The sequence below is a fragment of the Dipodomys merriami genome, unplaced genomic scaffold, assembly GCF_024711535.1.
Source record: "Dipodomys merriami isolate MVZ:Mamm:240054 unplaced genomic scaffold, mDipMer1.0.p SCAF_24, whole genome shotgun sequence".
Lineage (NCBI taxonomy): Eukaryota > Metazoa > Chordata > Mammalia > Rodentia > Heteromyidae > Dipodomys > Dipodomys merriami.
The window spans coordinates 3,204,367-3,225,858 of NW_027203826.1; the positions used below are offsets into that span (position 1 = coordinate 3,204,367).

The 21,492-nt window shown below is 42.8% G+C and overlaps 1 protein-coding gene across 4 annotated transcripts in view; it reads left to right on the plus strand.

Annotated features, from left to right (window-relative positions):
• Rxrg (retinoid X receptor gamma) overlaps nt 1-20,371 on the plus strand; it is a 44,360-nt gene extending 23,989 nt beyond the window's left edge. For all 4 annotated transcript variants that reach the window (XM_070034187.1, XM_070034188.1, XM_070034189.1 and 1 more), the window contains 7 exons: nt 3,162-3,341; nt 9,523-9,683; nt 9,804-9,933; nt 10,982-11,114; nt 12,320-12,411; nt 13,742-13,847; nt 19,878-20,371. In XM_070034187.1, coding sequence (XP_069890288.1) covers nt 3,162-3,341; nt 9,523-9,683; nt 9,804-9,933; nt 10,982-11,114; nt 12,320-12,411; nt 13,742-13,847; nt 19,878-20,025 — 950 coding nt within the window. In that variant the 3' untranslated portion in view covers nt 20,026-20,371. The remainder of the gene's footprint in view (nt 1-3,161; nt 3,342-9,522; nt 9,684-9,803; nt 9,934-10,981; nt 11,115-12,319; nt 12,412-13,741; nt 13,848-19,877) is intronic.
• The last annotated feature ends 1,121 nt before the right edge of the window (nt 20,372-21,492 follow it).

Below are 21,492 nucleotides of genomic sequence, written 5' to 3' on the forward strand. Positions count from 1 at the left end.
TCAAGGACAGTGCCCAGGCCCAGAATTCAAGCCCTGTAACAACAACAACAACAAAAAGACCAAACATAGATCTCCCTATGACCTAGCATTTATCCAAATGATCACAAACCAGGCTATACTAAAGCCACTAACACAACCATCTTCATTGCAGCATCCATAGCTAAGATGTAGAATCAACCCTGATGCCCCTCAGTGGATGAATGGATCAAGAATTCTATGCTTCCATCAGAAAGAATGGCATTGTCCATTCAGAAGGAAATCAAAAGACTTGGAAAAAATTATATTAAGTGAAGTAAGCCAGACCCAAAGAAACTGAAAATATTTTCATAATTATAAAATGTACTGAATATTTATGAAAAGAAAACAATAAAAATTTGGGAGCACCACTAAGGTACAAAGGAAAAGTGAAAATTTACCCATAATGTCCCCAAGATAAACCCTTCATCATATCTTCTTTAACAACATTATAAAATTTTAATATTCTTTTATTAGTACAAAGATGTTTTCACTGATTTATCTTCTTTCAGCTTCTTTTGACCCAAATAATTTATTTCTGGACTACCCTCCCTTCCTCTACAGTTTTTCCTCTCCTTATTCCCCCCTTCTTTGGCAGTTTTAAACATTTGAATCTCTGATTTTGATTATTTGAAGAATAAGAAGGCCGGGCATAGTGATGCATGCTTGTGATCCTAGAACTTAGGAGGCAAAGACAGGAGGCTCATGAATTTGAATCCAGCCTGGGCTACACAACAAGCTACTGGAGAAAGAAGGGTGAGGAGAAAAGAAGAAAAAAGGAAAAGAAAATGAAGAGGAAGAGGAGAAAGTCGAGAAGGAGGTGGAGGAGGAAGAGGAAAGGATTCTTTTCTGTAGCTGTCCATGATGGCTGACTCATTCTCCAATTATCATCAAAACTGCTACAAAAGCCAGGCATCAGTGGCTCACATAGCTACTCAGGAGGCTGAGATCTGAAGGTTGTGGTTCAAAGCCAGCCTAGGGAGAAAAGTCCCTTGAGACTCTTATCTCCAATGAACCACTCAAAAAAGCCAGAAGTGGCACTGTGATAGAGTGATAGCCTTGAGCACAAAGAGGCTCAGGAATAGCACCTTGGCCCTGAGTTCAAGCCCCCAACAACAACAAAAACTGGTTCTTCCATTGGAAGTTCCAGATACCCGGAACTTATCTTCATGGCCAATGTTTGCTTGTTCCCACAAAGTCATTACTAATCTTCTCAAATCTTACCATAATAGAATGGTGCCTAGCAAAGCATAATTCTCTGCCACAGTTATTCTAGATGAAGGTGTGATAGGGTCATACATCTGTAGCAAAGCCATGGAATGACTGAGTCATACATTCGACAAGTTGTCAGCATCAAATATTTCAGAGCTGAGAGCATTAAGTTCTTTGGGCCCAAGATAACAATTCCATATTTATCTTCACAGTAAATTCAGGAAATTAGTGTATTCACTCATTAGGCACAGGCTAGCTTTTTTATCAGTCAGGCTATCTCTAGCCACTATTTCATCATAGAGTGGCCTCCTCTGAAATGTAAGCTCTAAGGTACAGATAGTTACATTTGCCATTTCTCAGAGACTTCAGTGCATTTTGCTATCAATCTAAATGAAATAGATTAGAAAGTCATGTCAGCTTTGTGCCTAAATAGCAACACATTTTATTCATATATAAAAATCAAACCTAAATACATTTTTTATTTTGATAAACATTATTCTAGAGGATCATATGCACATAGGTATTGAGCCTTTTTGATCCTTTCCTAAGAATAGCTTCCTTAGGTCTCACTGTGGAATGTTTATAGTCCCATATAATCCAAAATACATTTTAAAAGATCTTATGTATTTTTTTAGTTCTATAATTTCAATTAACTGAGCACAGCCATCTTGCATACAGTTTTTTTTTGTTTTTTGTTTTTAAAATTTTTTTGGTGGGGGTCCAGTCGTGGGGCCTGAACTCTGGACCTGGGCGCTGTCCCTCAGCTCTTCAGCTCAAGGCTAGCACTCTACCACTTGAGCCACAGCGCCACTTCTGGCTTTTTGCTTTTTTCTTTTTGCTTATGTGGTGCTGAGGAATCGAACCCAGGGCCTCAGGCATGCAAGGCAAGCACTCTACCACTGAGCCCCCTTCCCAGCCCTTGCATACAGTTTTGATAAGACTTCTGCTTAGAGTACTGAGATTGAATCATGATACCTAGCACTGGGAGTCGGGGATTGCATGTTGGCTCTCCTGTCATTAATCATTTCTGCTTGGGGTAGTTGCAGGTCATAAAGGCAATGCAAATTATTCAAGATAAAGAAAAAATGCCTTCTATCACATCTTTATATCCTATCTCAATATCAGGTATCATATTATGTTATAAGATCATGTACTAATTTGTTTCATCAACAGACAATCACACTTAAAAATTCTTAAGTCAGGATGCTGCTCATAATTTATGGTGAAGGATAATCATTTTAAGTGTATTTCCTAAGATCTCCACCTCAGTTTTGGAGAAACATTAGTTAAACTTAGGCATGTTTCCTGTTAGGTAATATATGATAAGAAAACATTTTTTAAAAATTTATATACACTAACATTTTTTGTGTGTGTGCCAATACTGGGACTTGAACTCGGGGCCTGTGTGGTGTTCTTTAGCTTTTTTTGCTCAAGGCTGGTGTTCTACCACTTGAGCTCCATGTCTAGCTTTTTGTTGGATAGTTGGCACTAAGAATCTCACAGACTTTCCTGCCTGGGCTAGCTCAAATTACAATCCTCAGATCTCAGCCTCTTGAGTAGGTAGGAATGTAGGCATGAGCCACCAATAATGCCTGGTTACACTAAGATCTTGCATTGAGGTAGGGCATTTGCTTAGGCCAAGTCTGAGGGTTATCTTGATGAAAATAATGTAAATAAAATCTTAGGTCAGGAATTCTCTGATGATGTTGTGTGGAGTTGGAGAAAGACCCAAAGAGATGTATATTTACTGTCTTAGCTTAGTTTCTGTGATCTCTCCTTGCATTCCTTTGCTAATTAATATTTTCAGTCTATACCAGGACCCAGGGCATGTACCTATTTCCTGGGGGAGGAAGAGAGGAGAATCAAAGGATTGTTTTGAATGACAGATCCAGAGAAACAGAACCACTTATGGAATGTTCTTTTCTTTTATCCAGGAAAGCACTATGGGGTATACAGCTGCGAGGGTTGCAAAGGGTTCTTCAAGAGAACCATAAGGAAAGATCTGATCTACACCTGTCGGGATAATAAAGATTGCCTCATCGACAAGCGCCAGCGCAACCGCTGCCAATACTGTCGCTATCAGAAGTGCCTTGTCATGGGCATGAAGCGGGAAGGTAAGACAAGGCACCTGTCAAGTGTGGGCTCAAGGGAGAGCCAGTTACACTGTATAGGAAAAAGCCTCACTGCATTGGACTGCAGGGAAGGGAGAGGCCTGATGGGAGGTTGGGATGCCTTGAGTACCATGATTTTTCAAGGAAAGATCTATCTCTGGAGCACAGAATGCACTCCAGACACTGGCCCCCATACTGGGCCCTCTCCTTTTTTGTCATTTTTTTTCCAATCACTAGGCAGCAAGTCTCAGAGTTGAGGTTTCCGAGTGCCATACTCTGCTCTGCTAAGAGAATGCCAGACTGGCCTTCTCCTCTGGTCTCCTTCTGTGGTTCCCTCCCTGTTGTTTAAGGATTATTGGCATTTCCAGATCTGACAACCTAGTCTTTTTATTCACAGACACCCTCCTTGTGCATTTCAGTGTTACATCTCTTAATTTATAGTGTAGTTAAGTGGGGTGTTGGAGTATCTGAGAAAAGCAAATCTAAAAGTGCTTTTGGTTTCATCTTTAAAGATGGAAAAGCCATTCCCTTAAGTAACACAAATAAACTGACACAGGCAGTAAATTAACTAGAAGACTTGAGCAGGTTTGTGATGTTAGTGGTGAATCTTAATAGACTGTAGTAAAAGGCAGTCAAGGGCTGGGAAGTTGGCTCAGTGGTAGAGCACTTGCCTTGCATGCCTGAGGCCCTGGGTTGGATTCCTCAGCACCACATAAGCAAAAGGAAAAAAGCCGGAAGTGGTGCTGTGGCTCAAGTGGTGGAGTGCTAGCCTTGAGCTGAAGAGCTGAGGGACAGCACCCAGGCCCAGAGTTCAGGCCCCACGACCGGACCCCCCCCCCCAAAAAAGGCAGTCAAATCCCTGAAAACAGAGAAGAGGGGTTAAGTTAGCCCTGCGGTGCTTGCTGGGAGAAAGGGGAGTTTACGGTGAGAGCCCGTGATGGGAAAGGTCTTTGAGCCTTAGGTATGGGGGAATGTCATCCACAAAGAAGCATGGTGACTGAAGAAGGGCCCAAAGAAAGATAGAAAACTAGACCTGAGGAGTGGGGCAAGAGGAAGGAAGAGGTGAGGGATGAGGAGGAGGAAGTGGGGGTGTAAGAGGAAAGAAGTAGAGGAGGAAGAAGAGGTCGAGGAGGAAGGATAGGAGGAGGAGATGGAGGACAGGATGAAGCTTCTAAAAATGACTAATTCATTGTTTGTTGAGTAGCATGTACTTATGTCATATTTATCATAACAGGTGCTGATGATCTTGCAGGTTAGAGTTTACACTATAAAATATCATACTTACACTGAAGACTTCTTTCTGGCTAGATAGAATTAATATCCCTCAGAGCCTTCTCCATCATGATTGTCACAATACATGATGTTAATGGCTACAAGACACATCCCCCATCAGCAAGCACATGATGGATGCAGAGTTATGTTATTCCTCCTAGAACAAGTCAGGAGCTGGTGGCTTAGGCCTGTAATCCTAGCTACTGGGGAGGGTGGGGAGAGGAGAAGGTGGGAGGAGGAGCTGAGATTACAGTTTGAGCCAGCACCAGCAGGAAAGTCTGTGAGACTCTTATCCCTAATTAACCAGTAAAAAGCCAGAAGGGATGGCGTGGCTCAAGTGGTAGAGTGCTAACCTTGAGAACAAAAGCTCACCTAAAACAAGAAACAAAACAATTTTTATTAAGCATAAAATATTGAATTAAGGCCAGGTGCCGGTGGCTCACGCCTGTAATCCTAGCTACTCAGGAGGCTGAGATCTGAGGATTGCAGTTCAAAGCTAGCCAGGCAGGAAAGTCCATGAGACTCTTATCTCCAATTAACCACCAGAAAACCAGGAGTGGTGCTGTGGCTCAAGTGGTAGAGTGCCTTGAGCTGAAGAGCTCAGGGACAGGGCCTAGGCCCAGAGTTCAAGCCCTACAACTGACAAAAAATTGAATTAAAGGAAGGTAAATGGCCTTGTTTAGAGACAGTTTCTTCTCTTTCAGCTAGTCTCTTCCATCTGTAAAAACTCAAACTGAATATTCCCCAGGTCAGTTAGGATCATTAAAAAGAAGAAGAAGAAAAAAGAAAACCAACAACAATTAATAAGTATCAGTGGCTCATACCTGTAATCCTAACTACTTTGGAGGCTGAGTTTGAAAGGATTGTGGTTTAGGGCCAGCTTGGGCAGAAAAGTCTGAAAGATCCCTTCTCAACCAAGATCTAGTCATGGTGGCAGGCGTCTATTAGCCTATCTACCACAGGAAGACTAAAATAGGCAGATCTTGATCCAAAGACATGCCTAGAAAGAGGGAGACCCCATCTCAAAATTAACCTGGTCAAAACAGATTGGATGTGTGGCTCAGTGGTAGTGTCTTACTGAGTAAGCATGTAGCTGTGAGTTCAAATCCCAATACTACTAAAAAAAAGGTTAGCCAAACAGGGATATGTGAAATGTAAGAGACTGATTTAAAATTTTTTTTTTATTTTACATTTTTTAAATTGTGAAAATACTGTACAGAGGGGTTACAATTACATGGGCAAGATAATGGGTACATGTCTTATCAAGCATTGTAACCTCCTCCTTTGTTTCCCCTTCACATCCTCCCCCCAACCCCAGCCAATCCTCCCCCCCCCACCAAAGTTGTAAAGTTCATTTTTCTACATAACGACTTGTACATCTTTATTGTTGCAATGGATCTACCTGTATCTCTATTTAAACGATTTGTTTCCCCCCCCACACACAAATTATACCAACATCAAATACAGTGAAAGCAGGGGTTATACCATGGGGGAGGGACATACAAAGCAACAAAGAAATAATCTTATGTGTTAGAAACAATCACCTGAAAGAAAAAAAAAACAGTTGAATACATATCTTAGGGTTCATTTAAGAGACTGATATTTAAACCTAGTATTTAATACCTGGATAAGAAATTGGGCCCAGGTTCGGCTTCTATATGTTTTAAAAGAACATGAAGCACAGTAATGCCAAAAAAGCTGTGAAAAGAGGAGAGGAAAGAAGCACTCAGAGAACTTTCTACGGGAGTTGTGTGCAGAGAAACCTGTCCGTTTCGCCACCCTCGTTTCTGGCCCTTGATGTACAGAACCAGGGGCTCATTTTGGACTTTTCTTTGAGGACAAAAATACCCACAAAATTCTCAGATATGCAATGATAAGGCCTGGAATGTATCCCAATAGCAGGAGTTGGGATTGGGATAGGTTCTGAATTTGATAAGCTGGACACCAGGACTCTTTCAGTATACATAATCGACATTTTCTCTTCTTTGGTATCACACATCTACTTCCTGAAAGAAGAAATAGAGATTCAGAGAGGCTGGAGGTCTACCAATGTTTATATAGCAAATGAATGGCAGCACCGGGACAGAACTGAGACCCTCTAAATCCCAAGCCACTTCAGAAATTCTGAAGAAGCTACTGTCATGACCACTCATTGTAGAGGTACAGTTTCAAGAGAAGAGAATAGGTTGTCTTGGAGACCATTTATAAGCAACATTCGTATCCTTATGAGCCCTGGATGATATTATTATTATTATTATTATTATTATTATTATTATTATTATTATTATTATCATTATTGTAAGGGTGATGTACAGAGGGATTACAGTTACATAAGTTGGGTAATGAATACATTTCTTTTTTAAACAGTGTCACCTCTTCCATCATTTTCTCCCAGTTTTTCCTCTCCTGACTCTTTCTCCCCACAGGTTGTATAATTCATTTTCAACATAGTATCTAGTGAGTATCACTGCTGCATTAGTTCACCCTTTGTCCCACCATTTCTGTGCTCCCCCTTACCATCCCCAAATCAGATAAACTTACATACAAGACACAAGGTACAGAAATCAAAAACAGCAACAAAGGAGGGGAAAAAATCCCCAAACCAGAACCAAAACCAAAATCAAAATAACAAAAAAAACACTTTTGTTTCCATTTCCTGGAGTTCGTTTTGATAAACATCATTTTATATGATCATACGCACATAATTATTGAGCCTTTGTGATCCTCTCCTAAGAATATCCTCCTTTGGTCTCACTGTGTGAATGTTTAGAGTCCTGTTTAATTTATCATGTCCAAGTGTGATTTGTTTTTGTCTTCTACCACCTGGATGGTCTTTGTCAATGTGACTAGAGCCTGGGAGGGAGCCCAGGATATTTAGAGGTAGATTGGGGAGGCAGCCAGCCAGGGTCCATGAATCCACCCCATCACGCTTCAGCTCTTGGCATGCAATAGGCTACCTAGATGCTCTGTGATGTCAAATGCCCCAGAGGGAACTATGAAATATGATAAGGAAATGTACTTTGAAATATGATCATTTTTATAAAGAGTTGAGCATAACTTCTGATACAGAAAGATCTTTATAAATGTAGGCTATTGTAATACCTACACAGAGGACTGTCAGTAACAGATCCGAATCTCCTCATTCATGACAGTAAGCTCTATAGTAAAAAGGAAAAGTGAATAGCCCACATCCACCCTACTAATGGCAAAATAAGAATTAGAATCTAATTTCTTGAAGCTGTTATTTTCTTTGAAGGTTGAAGGTTATTTTCCTCAAGTTTGACAAGCCTATAGAAGAAATAGAAAACCACCACAGGAACTTAACTTAGTTTGCTTCTCCTGTTTTTAAAATAGAACACAATTAATTTACTTTTAATATTAGAATTTTTTGTGCCAGTCTTGGGACTTGGACTCAGGGCTTGGACATAGTCCCTGAGTTTTTGTGCTCAAGGCTGGCACTTACCACGTGTGGACTTATTTGTATTTTTATTTTTTTGTGGCTAATTGGAGATAAGAGTCTCAGACTTTCCTGTCTGGTCTGGCTTTGAATCAGGATCCTCTGATCTCAGACTCCTGAGTAGGTAGGACAAGCATGAGCTACCAGCATCCAGCTTACAGCAACATTTTGAAAACGTTTTCTTTGTCCCCCGCCCCTGCAAGTACTTGGCCTTTGCTTTTTTCTCTTCTCTGTTCTCTCGTTTCTTCTTTTTCTTACTATCTTGTTTCCTTCCTTTTTTGCTTTCTTCCTTTCCTTTCTGCCTTCCTATGTTCCTTTGATTCCTTCCAGCCTCAGAATGCCATTGTGTGGAGGCTCTAGAGGATGGTGATAGTGGTTTTTAGTCCTACCTTTCTCTGCCCTTGAGAGGTCAATGCTGTCACTTGCATGATTGCAATTCCAGTCACTGTGAAGCCCTGTGGCTTCATTTCCCCCAACCCCCACCCAAGAGTGAAAGGAGCTTTCTGTGAGTGGACTGCAGGTAGGAAGGGAGAGGAGTTGCTAGTGAAGGAGCTGTCACTGACTTCCAGTTTAGTCAGCTGCTTACAGTGGAATGTGCTCCACTCTTGGGACATAAAACCTATGCTCTAATGTTGAATTCTACTTACTGATGCTGCACCTAAGCTGAAATCATGGCTTCTAAGATGATAGGAATGAGTCCAGTAGTAGGAAGGTAATCCTGGGGACCAGGGCCTGCCTTTCATCCTAATATACAGACCTAAGGGTTCTTTAAGCTAGAGTGAACCTCGAGGAAAACCTCGAAGTTTGTGGGAGGCTGATGCCATTCAGCCTACACCTTTGCCTGTGTGCCCTCCCCCACTCTTAAAGTCAGTGGCTGATTCTGAAATGTCATCTAGGTGACATCTCTCCGCCCCTTCACTTACTAAATCCCCACAGCCAGCTCCCTGAAGATGTTTCCTGACAAGTTGGATCAGGCGATGCTGTGATGAGCTGGGACAGGAGGGGCAGACCTAATGGAACGTGAATACCAAGGATGATACACAGGATCTGACAGAGGAAGCTTTTACAGCAACATGCTTGCTCTCAAACTATTGTATGCTTAGAACTTATCAGAGGTCCCAGAAAGAGGAAGGATGAGGGAGAATGTAGGAACAGCAGGAGGTTTGGTTCTTCCAGAGAGAGTTTATAATGAAAGTTTATGAAACCTTACAATGCAAACTTAGCACAGTCTCCACCATGCATTAGCAATGATATGAACTAAATAGTCATATCATTCTGGGGAGGCATAAGCATATTGATTTCCTTGTTTCATTTCTCACCATCACAGTATTCCATGTTTAGTACTCTGATTATTCCATTGTGCACATGTGGAATTGAGGCTTAGGTAGGGTTACTAAATTTCTCACACTTGTCCTGGGCATTTTGGTAATGTCTGTATGTCCTGCTGTCTATCAGCGGTACAAGAAGAAAGACAGAGGAGCCGGGAGCGAGCTGAGAGTGAGGCAGAATGTACCAGTGGTGGCCATGAAGACATGCCTGTGGAGAGGATTCTTGAAGCTGAACTTGCAGTGGAACCAAAGACAGAATCCTATGGAGACATGAACATGGAGAACTCAGTATGTGGGCTTAGAGCTCCATCCGTCTTCCATTTCTTGGTTGGGGCTGGAGATGGGGGGGAGAGTGTATTTGGAGTCCTAGAATCTGTCTCTCACCATTGTTTGTTCCATTTTATTCAGACAAATGACCCTGTTACCAACATATGCCATGCTGCTGATAAACAGCTTTTCACCCTTGTTGAATGGGCCAAGCGCATTCCTCATTTCTCTGACCTCACTTTGGAGGACCAGGTTATTCTGCTACGGGCAGGTAAACCATACCAGGTTCTTTCGTTCTTGGGAACTATCCTCTATGCTGCCATTTTGAAATTACCATTGGGATTCTACAATAAGCAATTGAATGGAGCTGAAACCCAGCTGAGCTGTGTAGCATGTCAACAATGATCACTCTCTCTGAAGAAGGGTGTTCTTTTTTATTTTACTTGTACTCTCTTACGTTTGGATGGTTCCCTCCTCCCCCAAAAATCTTTCATTGCTAAATAAGCCATTGTTTTGTTTGTTCATGGAGGAGTGGGATTCTTTCCATGCAAACATGACACTTTTGCATTATAATTTGCATTGAATTTTCAAAGACTTTTACATCATTTTCATTGAAGATAATTTGAAGCAGGGCTTTGTTATGATAGTGAAATTGGCAAATGGAGTTCCATCTCACAGGTAAGAAAGCCAGAGACTTTCTCAGGCTTATCCTATAGAGACTTCAAGATCTCTTCCAATTTTAAGATTGTATGTGCTACATTCTCTCTCGCCCCCCATTTCTGGGCCACTATGAGTCTGTTGACATCAGCCATATCTCCTCTCCATCATTGGGGAAATTTCATGAAGCTAGGCTGAGCATTGGGAACCAGTTCATTCACTCATTCCCACTAGCTGAGTCAACTGGATATCGACTGAAAGCTGTTTACCACACTGGGTGTTACTGTAACACCAAAGAAAGAAAAGTAGGTTGTCAGGTCCTGGGGACAGAGCTTCAGGGAGTGTTCACTTTATCCACCATGGCAGCTAATATAGTAACTATTAGCTGGCAAAATTTCAATCTGTGTTTGTTGACTGGTGAGGAAAAGAAAAAGTCCTTGTCCTCAGGCTGTCATTTTGGTCTATATCAGAGACACTGGGAGATGGATAGCAAAGTCAGGTTTCTTCTTTGTTTCTGTGTTTTCTTGAGCAAAGGTCTTAACCACCTTAGATTTCCAATTCTGCCTTTATTCCATGAGCTAACAAACATAACTTGGATGGAGAATAATGAAGCAGGAATGAAGTGGGTGGTTTCCCTCAAGGCCTGCTCTCTCTGCTCACAGGGTGGAATGAACTGCTGATTGCCTCCTTCTCCCACCGCTCAGTCTCTGTGCAGGATGGCATCCTGCTGGCCACAGGTCTCCATGTCCATCGAAGCAGTGCTCACAGCGCTGGAGTGGGCTCCATCTTTGACAGGTGTCTCCCTTATGCTTTCAGTGTGTGTGTGTGTGTGTGTGTGTGTGTGTGTGTGTGTGTGTGTGTGTGTGTGTGTGTGTGTGTGTGTGTGTGTGTGTGTGTGTGTGTGTGTCGGGGTGGGGGGGAGAGGATGAATTCATATGTGGTCATATACCTGTAAGAAAGACTGGGATGGAGGACAGGCAGCCTTAACAGTTGCATATGACTATGTAGAGACCCTTAAGCACATGAAAACATACACTTGAGGAAGAAGAAAGGGATTAAAAGAAAGACTGAGACTACAATAAAATGGATACAGTAAGAGGCCAGTATCATTGGTGGGAAAATGGAAGAGCCTGTTTATCCTGTTTTTCTAAAGAGGAGAGTGGATGATTGACATCATCTAGTAAACTCAGGATAGGGAAATGAAATGCCTATCCTGGGGGACAAGAATAGAGAAAGAGTCCACATGTGTCTTCAAGAGATTGAGCAAGGGATGCTGAGGTTTATAGTGGAGTCTGTAAATCCCTGGGGGAGGTCTATAGCAGGACTACACCCCTGTCAATCAAACAGTGACACCTGGACAGAGGTTCTATGCTTTCAATGGTGCCAAAGGAAAATGAGTAGATGAGTGGTTGGAGGTGAGAAAATGGAGAGCTGAGAAAGTTGAAAATAGTTTGTCCAATTCCCAGGCCACAGGCTCCTTTCTTCCTCCATCATAAATGGTCCTTTGGGGGTCACATTCATGACCATGTAAGGGATGTCTACTTCTTCCCTGTTTTTTCTCATACTGGCTTCCAACATGATCTTTAAAACTTGCCCTATTGCTGAATGTTGTCCCCCTGTGGTTCTTGTAGACTTTCAGTGTACTAGCCTTGCATTGTTCATTGCATTTCTCATTTCCATGTCTCCCAAGGTGCCATTTTGTCTCCTGCTTGCAGTGCATTGCTTCCTCCTTACTGTGCCCTTGAACTTGGCTCATGGCAGTTCTTTCACTGGGCTTTGCTCTTGTATCTGTGCCTGTTTCTTTAGTCAAACTGCACTCTCCTTGAGATGAGGGCTGCGTCTTATTCCTGTCTGTACCCCTAATACCTGAAGCACCATCTGGAAAGTGGAGTGGTTCCATAGCAAGTGTCAGTAAAATCCATTTGTTGGCCCATTTCTTGGAATTTATGCTTCTCTCCCTACCTGTCCCTGTTTTTTTTTGTGTGTGTGTGTGTGAACAGAGTTCTAACTGAGCTGGTTTCCAAGATGAAAGACATGCAGATGGATAAGTCGGAGCTGGGCTGCCTGCGAGCCATCGTGCTGTTTAACCCAGGTGATTTTGTTTAATCCCAATGGCAGTTTATCCCTCCTCCAAAACTGGCCTCCAGGTTCTGACAATTTTTTTTGGCTCTCTTGCTTGGCTGAGAGATATAGAGAGAGCAAGCAAGACCAGAAATCCAGAAGAGATCACTCTTTATTTTTGGCGAGACTGGTGTTTGAACTCAGAGACTCACAAATGGGCTACCACTGGAGCCATACTTCCAGCCCCAAGTGTCAACCTGTAATGGCATTTACTCTAGAGTGGTCTTGAAAATGTCTGAGCCAAGCATGAAGTATGCGTAGTTGGAGGCAGCTAGCGAAGAAGAGAAATAACAGTGAGCACCATAGTAGTGAAGGAGGTGGTAGAAAGTGGTCAGATGCTGGGTATATTTCTAGGCAAAGCCACAGGGATCTGCTAATGGATCTGCTAATGGATGTAGGCTGTGAAAGAAAAGCAGGGGTCAAACATAACTCAGGATTGTTTTCTTTCCTGAACCATTGGGCAAATGGAGTCCTCATTTACTGAGATTGGGAAAACTCCAGGGAAAGCAAGTTCTAACCGTGGGCGAATGAATCATGATACTGTGTTTGAGCAAAATTCAGAGATGATAGATACTCAGACAGCAGATATATAACAAGCAGTAGGGGCTGCACGGGAGAATCCAGGAACATAGAGATGTGAGAGCCATAGCCTCTTCCTGGCATGGAAACTCCTGAGCCTGGAGGTAAGGTCACCTGAGGAGAAAGTAGGGAGTAGGGATGGCAGAGAAGAGGGCAGGGACTGAGGACCCCCCCCCCCCCCGCAGCCATGCTGACTCTTGAAATCAGAGGGACAAGGAAAAGTTGCAAAGGAGCTTGAGAGAGGTTCTTCAGTAGACATGGGGAGACCAGAGAGGGGCATTCTGAACATTCAGGGGGGAATGGATTTCAAGAAGGAAAAGTGATCAGCTTCATCAGATATTGCTATGGATCAGAAAGACTTGTCTTCACAATTAGGAGAGTTACTTGTGCCCATACTGCATCTTCTGAAGGAAGGGAGTGTTTGGTGCTTGGTTCAGGGCACAAGCAGATTCATTCTTTGTGCTCACCTCATCACACAGGAGACACTGGGGAAATGTGTGACTAGAGTACTTCTAGAACTGCCTGAATAAAGTAGAATTCTCCTCCTTGGTGACGGTGGCAGGCACACTTGACTATTAACAATGAAAAGTGTTACTCCAAAAGTTGATTTCCCAGTTCTCCCCAGTCGGATCTCTCCTAACTATGGGAGGTGGCCAGTATGGTGGGCACATCCGTGGACGAGGTACCACTGAGTTGCCAACCAGAGACTAAATCTTTTTCAGATGCCAAGGGTCTATCCAACCCTTCAGAGGTGGAGACTCTGCGGGAGAAGGTTTACGCCACCCTGGAAGCCTACACTAAGCAGAAGTATCCAGAACAACCAGGCAGGTGAGAGAGTACTGTGCGGGTAATAATAACAGCTGAAATGACTCCTCCCTATTACTGAGCCTACTGTGTAACAGGCACTGTTTAGATGTTTCTAGCTGTTACATAGATCTTATTAAACAAGGCAGTAAGCCAGGCACTGGTGGCTCACGTCTAAAACCCTAACCAAGTCAGGAGGCTGAGATCTGAGGATTGAGGTTCCAAGCCAACCCAGGTAGAAAAGTACATGAGACTTTTATCTGCAAGAAGGCAGAAGTAAAGGTTTGGCTCAAGTGGTTAAGCACCAGCACTGAGTGAAGAAGCCAAGCTAGGGTATAAGGTCCTAAGTTCAAGCCCTACTACCAGCACAGACAGACAGACAGACAGACAGACAGACAGACACACACACACACACACACAAACAAGAATGTTAACTCCATGATTTAGTGCTCCAGCATAAGCACTTGAAGTAGAAACCAAGGAAGAATCCAGTAACCCCAAATCTGTGGGCTCACAGTCACAGAATCCCCGGATTCTGCAGCTCACATTTAGTTAGTTTGTTTCTGTTACCAGCAGTCAAACACAATCTGAAAACATTAAATAGAAAGTCCCAGAAATAAATAATTCATCAGTTTTAAATGACTTTAAATTACACTAATTATTGCAATTGTTTCGATGTTTGTTTTTAAATTTGCTTATTACTGCTATTAATCTCTCACTACATCTAATTTATAAATTAAACTTTACCTTAGCTGTGTGTGTATACACACACACACACTATATATATACATATATGTATATATATACATACATATATATATATGTGTGTATATATATATATATATATATATATATATGAAAACCTACATATGAGTTTTTCAGGCGGGGTACAGTGATAAGGAGGGTCTATAGTATACAACTCTAAATATTAGGCAAACCAATAGTCAATGTGAGAATCTTTCTCCATTCTAACAAGCAACAGAAGCTCAGCGAGGAGCAGTGACCAGTGTAAGAAGGTAAATCTGGTCTGTGGTGGAGGTGAAATGTGGAGCAGGCCAGCTATGATTCAAAGAGCAGTGTGATATGACCGCATTGCTGTATGGTGTGCCCCATGGAAATCCCATGCAGTAGGGCAGGCTTTGTGAGCAAGGAGACTCCTAGGGCTCTGTCTCTCTGGCCTAGCTAATCTATTTACCAATCTAGCTACTCCTGGGTCATTTATATAAATCTCGTTTCTTTTCCTTTCTTTTTTTTTTTTTTTAAATCTTTAAGTAGTTGTACAAAGTAGTTTATGAATACAGTAAATCTTGATCAATGTCACCCCTTTCAACATTCTCCCCCATCCCTCCCCTACCCACCCCTTCCCTCACTTTCTTGATTTTTTTTCTTGAGTTTTTTAGGACATACATTCTCTCCCCCTCTTCTCCTCTTCATTCATCTACCACGTTCTCCTGACCCATCCCCACCCCTTTCAAGTATCTACTTCCTGGTGTTTATTTTCTTGCAAGTTACACTAAACAAAAAACTTTCCCTCCCTTCAGACCCTAGTTAAAATGAGGTGGTCTTCAATCCCAGAAAACTAGAAGTGAAACTGAAAGACCGTTAGTTTTTTGTCTTTCAGAATAAATTTTACAGCACATTCTCAATGGTGACTTTTATTCCTCTGTGATGTCTAAATTCCATTTCGTTATTTGTTCTGGATCACAAATCAATGTATTGGAAAGAAGTTGGGCCATGTTGGAGCCTGTAAAGAAATCCAAGCTGAGTGGGTTTCAGTTCTTTGGTGCAATCAATGAGTAAACAGGTTACTGCATTAGAGGCTAAGCTGTAATAATAGACCTAACAAGTCAGTAATTTAGCATAATTAGAGATTTTCTTTCTCATTCATTAATTCATTAATTCATTTTCAAGGACACAGCTCTCTTCCACATGGTCAGTCGGGGACATAGGCTCCTTCCTTCTTGTAGTTCTGTCAAGACCCAGAGCCACATTGTGGTTTGCATCCAGGTGATGGAGGAGGAAAAGGTGGAGGAGCAGACAAGGGGTGGCAGGAGTGGGGTGTTAGGCCATGGGAGGGAGACATAGTTCCTAAAAAGCCCTCATCACTCACTCACTGCCATTGGCAGAAGCTTAGTCACAGGCATTGTGTGTCTCTGAGGTCAAAGAGGAAGGAGCCAGGGGAGCTCAGTAACTACCTGGCAGTCTCTCCATCTGCACCAGGTATCAAGGCCTTTGGACAGCAGAACACAGTACCTGAAAGTCCTAGTTTGGATACTTTCTCTGGAATCTTCCAGCTTTAAAGCAACATCAGATGGGTTTCTAGTGCACATATTGTAAGCAGAGCATACTATCCTTTTTCTGGAATTGTGGTTCTAGGTCCTGGCTATTCATCTTTAAATAAAACTCAGTGTTTTTACCAATAGATGTGGCTCAGTGGTAAAGAATTTTCCCAGTGTGTAAGTGGTCCAGGGTTTGATCTCAGAAAGGTAAAACAAAAACTAAAGCAACAATCCCCCATCCCTGTTTATAAGTGCAATGCCTGCTTTGGTAGAAAAACAAGAGTCATTCCTTAAAAACCAGATAATAATATTTGGGTATATTTTGTTACAATTTCCTATGTGTCTATGTATATATATATATATATATATGCATATATGTGTGTGCATATATATTTATATGTGTATATGTATATATGGTGTATCTGTGTATACATAAAATATGTATTCACATGTATGAAATTATATAATTTGGTGTATTTTTATCCTTTAGACATTCAAAGAACTTTTAGTAAAAATACATAATCATTTTCCATAGTTTTGTAAAGCTTTGCAATATGGATTTATTTTTATGTATTCAGTCATTGCTCTGTGATTGGCCTCTAGGCTGTTTCTACATATCACTTTAAAAAAATCTTTGGAATTTGACTCTTTCTGAAGAAGGGCTGCCAGAGCCTGGGCTTTCTCCTGACGCTGGGTGGAGATGCCAGTCCTTATTGCTGAAGTTCAGGGAGTTGGCAGAGCATTTCTTATAAACAGGAAAAAAAAAATCAGCAACCATTTTCTTTGTTTTGGTTTTTGTTTTGTCATGCTGGGGATTACAACCAAATGTTTCACTACAGCTGCACCCCAGCCCCTGTACCCCATCCCTGGGCTTGTCTAGCACAACATGGACAGAGGGTGATTACTGTGTCTCAAGTTTGTGGGAGGCTCAGAGGCACGTCAGGGTGTCACTTGGCTCACTCAGGCAGGTCAGTCACCCAGCCAGGAAGGCTGCTCACCTCTGACTTGCAGAGACTGGTTATAGTGAATGAATCCTGACGCTGCCAGGTGAAGCCATTTTCTCAGTGGTGGAGTGCTGCCACTCAGTGGAAATTCTCTGGAAGTGCAATTCATGGTGTCAATCTCTTTGAGGGGGGGGGGGTGGAAGCAGAAATCAAAAGTCAACAGGGTGCACAACTCACACACATTCTCTTGTACACACGGCAAATACCTTCAAAGGCCATGAGTCTCCCGTACAGCCAACACATGGGCAAGGAATGGCAGTCCCATGAGTCTGCATATTAGTGGATGCTTTCTTCCCCTGATCTTAATTCTGAAATCCAGGACAGATAGCGAAGAGATGAACATATCTAGTTAGTTAGCATTTTGCATATTGGAACACAGACATTTGAATAGTAAAAATAAAAAATTTTCAGAGTCAATCTTTTCAGGTCTACTTTTTCACTTTATATATAATTGTTTTTTTTTTTGTCAGTACTGGGCTTTGAACATTTGCTTTAATACCGGAACCACACCTCTAGCCCTTTTTGCTTGTTATTTTTCACATGGGTCTCTCACTTTTGTCCCAGCTAGCTTCAGACCATTATCCTCCTACATATGTCTCTTGCCTAGCTAGGATTACAAATTTGCATGCCTGGGTTGTTTGCTGAGATGGAGTCTTGATAATTCTTGGTCAGAGATGGCCTTAAACAGTAATCCTTTTGATTTATACAGCCTGAGTATCTGGAAATACAGATGTGAGTCAATATGCCTGGCTCTAACTTTGTACTTTGTAGGGAGGCCCTTTTCCTTGCTGAAATCCATATACTACTTCATTGGCAGATTGGTAGGGTGGCAAAATGGGGTCAGGAGCTCAGCTTCCTTTGTTGGGAACTGTCCCTTGGCCACAGGTGTCACTCTAGGTGGCATTGCTCAGATGCATCCTGGTGCTTTATCATTAAGTTTGTTTGTCTCCCTTCTCTTACCTCCCCCCAATTCTAGGGCTTGAACAGCCTGTATGCTGTCCCTGAGCCTCTTTGTTCCACTTTCGTACCCAGGTTGGCTTTGAACTGTGATCCTCAGACCTCAGCCTCTGAGTAGCTAGGATTACAGGCGTGAGCTATTGGTGCCCAAATGCTTTGAAGTTTTATGTTAGCATTTGCATAGACTTTCAACTTTTCCATGTAGAAAAACACAATGATTCCTACTTTTATATGTGGTCAAGTTTTTCTTCCATGGTTACATTTTGAAATGTCATGTGGCATGAATATCTAAGTACACACACGGAAATTCAATATCTATTTTTTAATGAAATAATGGTTCAACTATCAGTAAAGATCCTGGTCTCCTCAGAAATCTCTGATGTAAGGTGCGAAAACTAATGTGACTTTGGTCCCTGCACTTTTTATTGAAGGTTGTGAGTAGAATGACGATCTCTAGTAGCATTCATAACACTAGAAATGAGCTTCACTGACAAGGAAGGATTTTGAGAGATGCAGAGAGCTATACAGGCAAAGTGAAGACTTTCACAAAGCTGGGGTCTAACAATGGGCACACATAGACAAATTCTCCCCCAGGCTGGTTGCTCTTCCTTTCATGGACTTCACAATGAACATACTCACCTATAGAAAAGTGTATGAAGCATGGATATGTGTATGCTTGTGCCAGTCTGTGTCTTCATGATGTAACCCTGTGTGAGTGTGTCTGCATGGGAGTGTACACACATGTATGTGCAAAAGCAGCCAGGACATGTTGCAAGCACAAGTATGAAGGTATATGAGAGTGAGTTGAGTCTGGGGCTGAATAGCACACAAGTAAGGCACATGGGAGGGTAACACAAGAATGTGCGTGTCCATGTGCATGCAAGTGTGTGAATTATCTCCCTACATAGATGTTAGGATTTTCAGCAGCAGGCCTCTTTTCCTCTCCCATCTCTTTGAAACTTATAGAAAGTGCAGACAAAGAAACTGAGTAACAACTGGTTAAAAAATTGAAAATAGCTGGGTGCTGGTGGCTCAGGCCTGTCATCCTAGTTACTCACGAGGTGGAGATCTGAGGATCACAGTTCAAAGCCAGCCCAGGTAGGAAAGTCCAGGAGACTCGTATCTCCAATTAACCACCAGAAAACTGGAAGTAGAGCTGTGGCTCAAAGTGGTAGAATGCTAGCTTTGAGTAAAAAGAGCTTAGGGACAATGCCCAGGTCCTGAATTCATGACTGACCAAAACACCAAAATTGAAAACAAAAAAAAATATGTTGATAGAGCAATCTCAAATCATGTAGCCTAAAGCTACTGCACCCTGTGGAGAAGAGTGACCACTCCTGGGATCAGGACTGATGAGTCACTTTTGTATCCTCAGAACCTGTGGTAGAATGCCTGGCAAGTAGTAGGTACTCAAGCATGCTCATCTAGTGATTGTGTCTGCCATGGACCCAGCACACCCACAAACCATGCCCTGTTCCAACAGCTTCGGCTAATCTCAGCAGAAACTCTGGGGAACCCAGGGAATGTGCGGGTCACCAACAGGGAAGTGTTGGCCCTGAGGGTACCACCAGTCACCTTATTCTCCTCCACCACCATGAATGACATGGAGGGAGGTGATTTCCCAAGTTTCCCCAGAGGTCAGAGGTTTCCCCTTCTCCTTTAAGACTAGCTGGCCCTTTTGCCTGATTCTGAGGCTCCCTAAGATGAAATCTCCCACAATTCTCATTGCCAGGTATTCTCGCACACATACATCCTCCCCTCCAGCCTGCTGCCTGCTCTCCCTGGTCAGCCATGCCCCCCTGATTTCCCTGCAGGTTTGCCAAGCTGCTGTTGCGCCTCCCTGCTCTGCGCTCCATTGGTCTGAAATGCCTGGAACACCTCTTCTTCTTCAAGCTCATTGGGGACACCCCCATCGATACCTTCCTCATGGAGATGCTGGAGACCCCGCTGCAGATCACCTGAACCCCACCAGTCACAGCCTCCTCACTGGGAATGTCCCCTGCAGATGCGTGTGGAGCCCACCCTGCACATCCCTTCACCGCCCCCCCCCCCCGCTGACCTCTCCCTGTTCCTAAAATGTGATGCTCATAATAAAGCCAACCTTTCTACGTGCGAGACTTTTATAGGTGGAGTTTTGTATAGATGGGGAAGGTCATCCTTCTTTGCTATCTTAAGGGGCTGAGGTCTTTCTGGAAGTTCTTGAGAAAAGTAACCAAGCCTCTGTACATATCACTGGGTTAAATTATTTTTTCACTTGTCATGGAAAAGCAAACAAAGAGAAAATAAAAGAATCAATGTGATATTGGCACTGTTTGGAGCACTGGTGTGTTATTGTCTTGCTGGAAGTTCTCTGGGTGGTGGGAGGGAGCAGGAGGTTTTGGTAGGGACTGGGCCCCCCAGAGAGATTGCACATCCAGAGCTGCAGCCTGGGTCTAAGCTGGGCTTCTAGCAGCAGAGTATCAGCTGCTTGGGGGCTAGGCACAGCCAGCTTTGCCTTCTGGAGTCCCCTGGAGCCCCCTGGGGAAACCAGAATAATATTGCCTTTCAGAGGCAACCTGGATTCTTGTTTTCCTCTTTTCCCTTAAGAATAATGAACAGAAGGAGCCTTGATCTGATTGGGGGCAATTGTGTATCAGCCCCCCCCCCAAAAGATGTCTTGAGAAATTGATGGAAGATCATGGGAGTTGGTGAAATGTGGTTACAAAGGAATAGGTTCTCTGTTATTAACCAGCAATAGAGGAAAGACAAAAACACCTGAGTTTATTTCCCATCGTTACCAAGCCCTACCTAGCCTGTTTTTGTAAGGGAAAGAAGGAAATGTCTGCTAGCTTCTATCTTAGGCTCTCCAGGTTACCTAGGGGTTGCTAATCAGCACAATGAGCTCTTTGAAGGAGGATACTGGCCTTCTACCACCAGCCATTGTTTCTAAGGCACCATTCAGCCATGGGCAGAAGTAGGGCTTAGGATGTCTATCTATCTATCTATCTATCTATCTATCTATCTATCTATCTATCTATCTATCTATCTGTCTGTCTGTCTGTCTGTCTGTCTGTCTGTCTGTCTGTCTGTCTGTCTGTCTGTCTGTCTATGTATGACTTACAGAGCCATATAAGTATACAACCTGAACCACTGTCCATAGCAATCCAGCTTTCCTTCTCTGCACCAGCAGAATCTAGCCCAGCACCTGGTGCGCAGTGAGCACTCAGGGATGTGTATTGTTGTGATGGCCTTCACGTAGCTGAAGGGAACTCTCTCGTGGCATTGTGGATGGCAGTGGTCTCATCCTCCAACAGCAACCTGACCTCTCAGAAACTCTTGGGCCAAGTCGTACTTTCAAATCCATCTGTCAGCCTGGCATGGTGGCATATGTGCTTGGAAGGCTGAGGTAGAGAATCACAAGTTCAAGGCAAGCCTGGGCTATATAGGAAG